Genomic DNA, 9,244 nt, shown 5'->3' on the forward strand with positions numbered 1-9,244 from the left:
GAGTTAGCGCTCGGACAAATTATAACGAGAAAGTTTCAAGTGAGTCAGCGATGACAGCAGGAGCTGGCGGTGATATAGTAATTTTGAATAACATTTCTTCATGGAGGAAAGACGGACATTAAGAAAAGTGTATGCGTCGGTCTCGGCCATGGATTCTGGCAACATTTTGCATGAGTTTCTTCAGAAAACAGTAGAGAAACACGCGATGGGTTCACCCCCTTCAAATACGTCTACATCCCCAGGCTCGCTAGTTCCCCACAAACAACAACAACAAAAATTAAGGAGGAAAACCCAGTCTTTCAAAGACAACTCTCCGCAGGGAGAGGTTGGACGTCCACGCGGATGTTGTCGCCCAGCTCAGCTGGCAGACCCCGCCATGCACGTCAGCGTCCCCCAGCGCTGCGACACCAGCCCCAGCCAGAGACACGCCGCCGTCAGCAGGACGGGCTGCGCTGGCCGCTGCGTTTTGTTCAGCGGGGAGAGGGTGGTAAAAACGGCATCGGTCGTGTTCCTCGGCAGGGGCAAGTTGCAGATGCTTCCCTCGCAGCAGGAGGTGCAGATCTGAAACGAAGCAGGTTGATAGCTGGTTACGTGGAAAACACTGACGTCACTGAATAAAGACGGAGGGGAAAGAGGGAAAAAGACTTTTGGCAGTCTGCTTTTTTTCCTCTTTTTCTTTTCTCCCCCCTTTTTTCTTTTTTCTTTTTTTTCCCTTTCTTTTATTTCTTTTTTTCTCCCTTTTTTTTGTTTCCCTTTCCCCCTCTCCCCCTTTCTTTTCCCCCCCTTGTTTCCTCTTATTTTTTTAACCCATCTACTTGGAGAAAAATTTGCCCCCATACAGGAACAGTATGTTGGCTAGTGCAAGCAGGACAGATCCACTAAGGAGAGGCTGGATGTGGCACTTAGTACCGTGCCCTGGCCCATGTGGGGATGTTGGGTCATGGGCTGGGCTTGATCTCAGACGTCTTCTCCAGCCTCAACAATTCTGTGATTCTGTGATTCTCTCTTTCCTACCCCAAATAAGCAAACTGACGAAAACCGCTGTTGTTCCGTTGAAGAGGGTTCACAAGGCAGAACTCAAACAAATCAGTATTTATTCATATTTTGAGGCGGGGGGAGTTGTGTGCAGGCACTGGAGAGTCCCTAAGGACATTCAGTTCTGCCTTCTCAGGGCTAGGAAGGGCCAGTTACAGTCCCCTGCCCGAGCACAGAGCTTTAGAGAACACAACTAAGGCCAAGAGAGCAGAAAATTCTGCGTGAAAAAGAGATGGGGCTGTGGTGTGCCCGGCAGCTGAGAAAGCTCTTCTATTTTTAACCTGCTGGAGAAGTTCAAAAAGGTCAACTACTGACCTTCAGAAAAATTTTATAAGTAACTGATTCAGATATAAAACATTTGCTCCAGAGGTTTAGAGGTGTTCCCTGACCGGTCGGTGGCAGCGATGAAGTTTGGCAGGAGAAGGGCTCCTCGGCCAGAAGGGAGAGGTTTGCTCCCTTGAGCTGCTGGCAGGAGAGTTATTTGAAGAGATTACTCTTTTGTTCTGGGAGAGGTTATTCCTTTGTTTCTGCAACAAATGGGAATGAGCTGGAGCTCGTTAAGAAGAGAAACTTCATCTTTGACAGTGCTGATTTATCCACTGAACCAGTCAGGCTTCTGGCAGAGGACAGAAGGGTTCTGCTTGTTTTTCATAAAAAAAAAAAAAAAGGCAATTTTTCTCCTGTACCTTGTATTCTTCATGCTTTACATATGTGCATCCCGTGGACAGGCAGTCCTCTAATGGTACACAACGTTTGGTGACGGACACGCTCTCCCCAGTAACTTTCATCATATGTTGGCTAAAGCAGTATCTTGTACCTAGAAAGACAGAAAAATGTGTTTACCTGTCAAACGCGAGTGTCGTGATAGTCGTCTGCAAGCTGGAAGGAATACGTAAGAAGTCTTAGACCTTTTTTTCCAATCTTGGAATTTTTTTCTTTAAAAAAAGAGAATTTTATTGTCTTTGTTGAAATACATAAATGCCACTAAATACACACCCACCCCCCAAGTTCTGGCACAAACCTGAGGTTTCAAAGCACTCTGGAACGTGGAGATTTTTTCCTGATGTCAACGTGGTACGGACAAAGACACGCACATCCGATAATCAAGTGACAGAGGGAGGTTCAGATAAACACCCCGAACCTTGTGCGCTCTTAGTTCTATGGGAATTGTCTTTAAAAAAAATATATTCCCAATATTTGTTTATATCCAGACCTAACTTTCAGCTGTGTAGGTTAATTTTTTTTCCTAGCTGCATGCCCAACCATTAATTCCATAAAGAGTTACACGTTGGAGATCATTTTCCCTACTTGTGCAAGCCATCCTCTGCTTGTGCCCTGATCCCAGCTCTCCCACAGCTCCTGCACAGCCCAGAGAAGATCCTTTACCCTCTCTGTCCCTCAGGTTTATCGTCTATAAAATATTGCCAAAATACCATCAGGAGGGTTGGGAAAAGCACCATGGAATGGGCTGTGTCCCCATTGCATCTTCTGCACTGCCCATCCCCAAGGGATATCATCCTCCTCCTTCTTTTGTTTAAGCGACTCCTCTCGTGACACTTGTAAAACGCACAGAAAATGCAAAGCAGGATGACTGACAAATGCTGTGGTTACCCCCAGACATAAAGAAATTTGGGTTTATTTCATGCTTTAGTCGTCAAAGCGAAGTTGAAGGTGCTGTTCCCTTTGCTAGCACTCCACGTTGACAGAGCTGGATTTTTCAACACAGGAAAACCTGCCATTATATATTTCTTCTCTAAATTACACCTTCCTTCTTATTAATCAGCCTTATCGTTAATGAAATTGTTGCTTTCACGGAGGGGAAAGAAAAGAAGCGTAACCAATTTAAAGCGAACATTCCCACCCAGCCCCACTGGGCAAAGCCCTGCGTGCTTCTCGTGTTTTAGGCATTCGGCAAACAGCCGAGGGAGCACGTTATTCATGAGGCAATAAAACCCCTCGGACATCTGTTGTATCTCTGACCTGCTCTTAAGGGTGATATCCACAGCAAACATCATTGGCGGCCGGAGATGCTTACTGTGCTGCCTTCCATCAAACCAGGGCTGCAACAACGCGGCTTTTAACACCTTTTTTTTTTCCAGGCTCGCCTGCACTACAGATGTGAAGCTCACAATGTTGATGTCTCTCTGAGCTTTCCTCAGCAAATCTGGGCGTGCGCCACTGGAGGTTTATTCCTCCTGCAAAAGCTCCGCGCAGCGGAGCTCGCCCTCGACACATCCCAGGCAGAACAAATAAAGCTTCTAGCACCCCGTAACTCTTTTAAGGCTGTTTTGTTCTTTCTTCCAAGTGCAGTTTTAGAAAATATTGTGCAATTGTCTTGGAGAGAACGTATTTTCCCCTTGCCTCACACATCCATCGCTGCTGTCTGTCACCTCCTGTAAGGCAGATGGGGAGGCTGCAGGCTGGGAGGATGGAGGAGAAACTCTAGGCTGAGCCTGTGATGAACACGGACCCAACGCTGCAAAAATTTTGCAGAAAATAACAGATAAATTTAGAGCAATTAAAATAAAACAGTGCAGCATGGAAGTTAATGCGTTCTAAGTGCTGCGGTGCCCAAGCAAGGGAGCAGTACGGTCGCAGGGTAAGGCTGGGTGTCGGTGGTATTGTACCAAAAAAGACAGGGATTCACATTTCCTAAATTTTGCTGTTCCAGAGGGTCCTTAGAAGCACTTGAAAGCCAGGCTGACTGTGGAGTAATATTCAGGCTGTCCAGCAACACGTTGCACTACAAAAGCATTTGAAAATGAGATTGCTGCTCTGTGTGATTATTTGGGGGATTTTCAGGGCTGGTGGTTTACATCGTCACCAGGCATGACGAGTGACACCATCACCTCTTCTTTCCCATTTTTCCTTCCTCTGGTGGAACTGTCTGGCAATGTAAAATGTGCTTCAGCTACATGGTGTCTCCAGATATCTATGTACAACACACCAGCTCAGTCTCGACCTGCCAGGAGTGATGCTGACCTACAGCAGCATCACCCAACAGCTAAAATGCACGTTCTCCACGGACACCCACCTCATGGGCACCCTCCTACGCCCTTACAGGGAGCAAGAGTGAAGAAACCAGCAACTGAAACCAGAAGTCATGGTGCAGACCAACATCCAGGCTCAGCACAAGCAAACCAGCCCGACCTACTGAGGACCCACCAAGGCTGGTACGTATCTCCAGTAGGAGAAATTGGACTTCTCTGCTTCAAACTGGGCAGGCAAATACTGAATCTGGTATTTCCAGAGTCACATACTGACTTTTCAGAGCCCACTTCCTCAACCACAGCCTGTAACAGTGCTGGAACATCACCTCAGTGGTGGTGGGGGCTTTTATCCCCTTCATGAGTTGCCAGCCCACCCACAAGCCATCCAAACATAGAGTACCAGGAGTATTTTGAGTGCGGTGTTTCCATACAAAATGGATCACTAACAGAGCTTCTGCTTGAGCTGAAGCTAATAACTAAGGAAACAAGGTTAATGCAGAGCAGGAGGCTTATAGGGAATGTTCTTTGCCATCTCAGATCAATACAGGATTTCATGTATTTAGTCTCCATTATAATGAATTTTATTATATTAAAAATGCAAACAGAAACCTGAGTCCTATGTTACAGTTAATGTAAAGATCTTGTTTTGTGTAATAGCATTCTGTCTTAAAAAAATTAATCATAGACTCCTAGAATGTCTTAGGTTGGAAGGGACCTCAGAGATCATGTAATCCAACCCCCTGCCATGGACAGGGATGCCCTTAACTACACCAGGTTGCTCAAGGCTCATCCAACCTGGCCCTGAACATCTCCAGGGAGTAGGCATCCACAACCTCTCTGGGCAATATTCCAGAGTCTTGCCACCCTCTGACTGAAGAATTTTTTCCTAAGATCCAGTCTAAACCTATTCTCCTTCAATTTAAATCAATTTCCCCTTGTCCTATCGCTGGACACTCTTGTAAAAAGTTCCTTCCCAGCCTCCCTGTAGGTCTCTTCAGGCACTGGTGGCAGAGCTCCAGCCCCTGGGTCATCTCTGTGGCCTTCTCTGAACTCGTCCCAACAGAACCGTGTCCCTCTTACGGTGGGGACACCAGAGCTGGACACAGCATTCGAGGTGGGGTCTCAGCAGAGCAGAGCAAAGGGGGAGAACCCCCTCTCTCGCCCTGCTGGCCACACTCCTCTGGGTGCAGCCCAAGGCAGGGTTGGCTTCTTGCCGAGGGTGCATAATAGAGGGATGGAGTTTTCTCATTTTCTCCTGCCACTTAACCCCAGCAAAGCAACAAGGTTTGGAATCCCTGCAGCAAGGGAGGCCATGCCGTGAGCGCACCCCTCTGGCTCCCAGAGATAAGGTATTACCCGGGCAGATAATCCCTGTCCCCAGAGCACGCCGGGAGTCACACCCCAAACCTGAGCGTCCCCTTCTGCTGCTTCCTCACACGAGCTCAAAATAGCGTTTGGAAATTAGAGCAAGAAGGAAGGAAAACTGCTTTAATAAAGCCACCCTGGAGTGACGGCTGACTTCTGGGAGCAATGGCATTATTAGTCGCAGGAGGAGGGCTGGGGACCATAATTTGCAGCTCTGCTCTGGAGGAACACGGCTGGTGGGTTACAGATGCATCAAAGTATGGTTTTCCTCTCCCCTTAAACTCCCCCTAGACAGGCACCTTGCTTTCCAGACCAGCATTTTTGGGGGGATCAAGTCATCTCTGCTGTTGTTACCAAAAAGCAGACCTTGGAGTTGCTCCTCTCTCCTCGTACAGCCATCGGCAGGTAGTCATGTAAATACCACCCACTCCTGTCACAACGGAGAGTGACCACGAATATCGGTCTCATCTGATGCCAGCCGGCCTGACCTCTTTCATTGCTGTTGATGTTGTGCTCATTTCAGCTCAAACAAATAAATTCTCGGCCAGAAAACGTGCTGTGACTCAGGCTGCAAATACGGCTGGTCGCTGTCTTTCTGCATCCAAACTGAATATTTTTCAAGGGCGCTTGTAATGTCCCACCTCAGACATCCTGGATGAGTGCAGAGCCCAGAGAAAGCCCAGGACAGCCGCCTCCTGCCCTGGTGAGGACACAAGCTGACTAATTAGGCTTCGTCAGGGACTGTAGAACAATCTTAATTAGTTCAACAAGGACCAGTGTAAGGTACTGAACCTGGGAAAACACATAGTGCAGTGCAAGGTGGGATCCACCTAGTTGGGGAGCAGGGAAAGGGACCTGGGGAAGCTGGTGGGCAACAAGAAAGCCAACGGGCTGCATCAACTAGGGCATCACCAGTTGAGTTAAGTAGTCATTATCCTGCCCTACTCAGTGCCGGTCAGGCCACACCTGGAATGGTGTGTTCAGTTTTGGACCCCAACATCAAAAAAGTTATGGACAGGCTGGAGAAGGGCCAGAGAAGGGCCACAAAAATGATCCAAGGACTGGGAGGTTGCCATGTGAGGAAAGACTGAGAGAACTGGGTTTGTTCAGCCTTGCGAGAAGTAAGCTTAGGGGAGACCTTATCACTGTGTTCTGGTATTTAAAAGGTGGCAACAACGAAGGCGAAGACACCGTTAATACAAGGGAAAAAGGAGAGGTCATGGGTACAAGTTACTCCTAGGGAAATTCTGATTGGACACAAATTTTTTCACAATGAGAATGATCAACCACTGGAATGATCTGCTCAGGGAAGTGGTAAAGTCCCCAACACTGGACACTTTGAAGACTCAGCTGGACAAGGTGCTGGGTCAGCTTGTCTAGACCGTGCTTCTGCCAAGAAAGGTCAGACTAGATGATCCCTGAGGTCCCTCCAACCTGGTGTTCTATGATTCTGTGTTTCTTAACGCCTTGTGACTGTCTCAAAAATAAAGTGAGTGCCTGTATTCCAAAACATTTTCTGAGCTGTTCTTGACTTCAGACTCCAACAGGAGTTATGAGCCCAAAACACTGAAAATACCTCCATGCCGGCCAAAAAGAGGCAGCCTGAGCTGCCCTGGACTGTGGGCTTGTGCCGTAGGGGAGAAACACAAACAAAGCAAGAACCAGACTAACCCGAAAAAGAAACACAACCCTTAAATAAGTGTCAGCCTGATTTAATTTCCAGCTAAGCTAGAGGAGCGCGGGGAGGAGCTGAAAGTCCTAAACTTCATCCACAGCAACGAGACAGAAAAGCTTAAAGGATTACTCATATCGCTTACACATCTTTCTTGTTGAGGAGGCTTACAAGCAGCATCCGAGTACACTCCAGGAATAATGGGGGCTCAGTCCTGTCCCGCAGCGGGACAGGGAAGGGTTGTTGTAGGGCGGGTTTAAATTAAATGTTAGCACACAGCTGGTTACCTCTTGGACAATAGATATCCGGAGCCCATCGGTTGCATTCGTAATTATCCGCTGCCTTTTCGCAGGTGAAGCACTTAAACCCATGAGGATACGGCGTGGCTGGAAGGGATAGACGACATGCAGTTAAAATGAGCCAATGAATCCAGTTCCGATATTTTTTTTCAACGGCACACAGCAACATTTGTTCTCTTTGGACGTGTCTTTCCACAAGTCTACCTGTCAACTTCATCAGGTGGGTCCTGACTTGTGACAATCCTGTCGCCAGTAGCTGTGCAGGAAAGGCACATACAGGTACAATAACAACTCAGTTTGGCCGTGCTCGCTTAGCAAAAGTGCCCGCTGCTGACTTCAAAGGGAGATAATGTGAGCAAGGAGTGCTCGTTATCATGCTATCGGAGCTCACATCCACTGCTGCTGCTTTATCAGGGCTGATAACAAAATATCAGATGGATTAAAATACTCCTGGAAACTGTCCCACTATCCCTTTTGAAGGCAGGCTGATGTCCCCAAAGGAAAGAAAAACCAATCTGCTGACCCTCCAGTTAATAACAGCAGACTCTGTCCTAATCTATCTCGCCAATAACTTCTTACGTGGTCTCCTGGCAGGGCTTCTGTAGCTCGTTCACTATGTCTTCAAGATGCTGCCACCTTCTCAGAAGCCAAATGGTGAACGGGTCACGTTTATCTCCACGGGGTGAAGTAAGCTGAACCCCCACAGCCCTGCATCCCACCTCTTCCTCCTCTTCACCTCCTCCCCTTGTCCACCAGCTCTGGGCCAGAACCCTTTTGGGTACAAGAGGTAAAGCAAGAAACTTCTTGTTTCTCCAGGCTCCTTGGGGTAAGGGCCAACAAGTCACCTGGGAGCATCTCCGGTGAGGCTGGTGCTGCCCTCCAGGAACAGCTTGGGGTGGGACAAACACAACAGCACTAATCAAACTCACTCCTTTCACCCTGGACATCTAGGCAGGTCATAGCTGGGGCATCAAACAGGAATTTCATCTTGCAAGGAATATAAACTTTTCAGCCAAATTTGGGAAAGCAGTGAGTTTTGACTGGGAACAGCTCACTTCTGGAACTTAAAAAGTTTGTATCTGATGAAGTGAACAGGAGAGTGAAAGGAGAGTCTGTGGAAGATCTAAAAAAGTGTAACTTCGCTACAGCATTGCTCCAGGGATATAGTGAAATGAAGGTGAGAGCAGTTGGTGCCACAGCTCCTCACCCCTACCGATGTGGTCAGGCCAACCGCGTGGCCACGGAGCTCAGTCCCATATCTGGAGAGAAACAGAAAACAGTGAACAAAACCCTCCTGGCGTGCTCAGCAACTACCTGCAACCCCAGCTCATCCTTTAACCCCTCCGGGAAGCAGTGGTCTGGTTTCATATCAACTGGTTTCACAAGCACAGAGGACGTTTAATTAATCTTTGCCCAGCTTTTTGCCCCCCTCAACCTTTGGGTTGACAGCCCGCGCGAAGGTGGCTTACTGGAGGGGTGGAGGTAGACGATGTCCTTCACGGTGAAGTCCCTGGGCTGTGCCGCCGGCAGGCAGCCCGTCAGCAAGCCGAGCACCACTGCGGTGCGGGCTGCGAGGCCATCGCCCAGCGAGGCCCCTCCTCATGCGGCAGCCGAAAAAATATCTCACCTGGCAGAGAACAAGGGTGAGCAGAGCGAACCCCACAACCACGCTCATCTTCCCCCCGCCCAAAACCTCACTGTGATGGTCCCACGAACCTTCAGCTGCCCTCCCGCAGGTAGGAAGGGCGGTCGCGTTTGTCACTGCGACCATTTAACCGGTTTGCAAAAAAACCCTGCAGGATGTCGATAAAATCATCGGACACCCTGCTGCGACAGGATTTAACAGCTTCTTGTAGAGAATACTGGAAAATCGCAGAATTAGA

General features: G+C 48.3%; 1 protein-coding gene across 1 annotated transcript in view; it reads right to left on the reverse strand.

Annotated features, from left to right (window-relative positions):
- Positions 1-357: 357 nt before the first annotated feature.
- The window catches only part of LYPD6 (LY6/PLAUR domain containing 6), a 9,480-nt gene continuing 593 nt past the window's right edge, over positions 358-9,244 (reverse strand). Inside the window, exons 2-5 of the mRNA XM_009864342.1 lie at positions 8,831-8,956; positions 7,350-7,448; positions 1,722-1,852; positions 358-561 (exon numbers count right to left, since the gene is read on the reverse strand). Of these exons, the coding sequence (XP_009862644.1) occupies positions 358-561; positions 1,722-1,852; positions 7,350-7,448; positions 8,831-8,956 (560 nt within the window). The remainder of the gene's footprint in view (positions 562-1,721; positions 1,853-7,349; positions 7,449-8,830; positions 8,957-9,244) is intronic.

The sequence above is a fragment of the Apaloderma vittatum genome, unplaced genomic scaffold (assembly GCF_000703405.1).
Source record: "Apaloderma vittatum isolate BGI_N311 unplaced genomic scaffold, ASM70340v1 scaffold41382, whole genome shotgun sequence".
NCBI lineage: Eukaryota > Metazoa > Chordata > Aves > Trogoniformes > Trogonidae > Apaloderma > Apaloderma vittatum.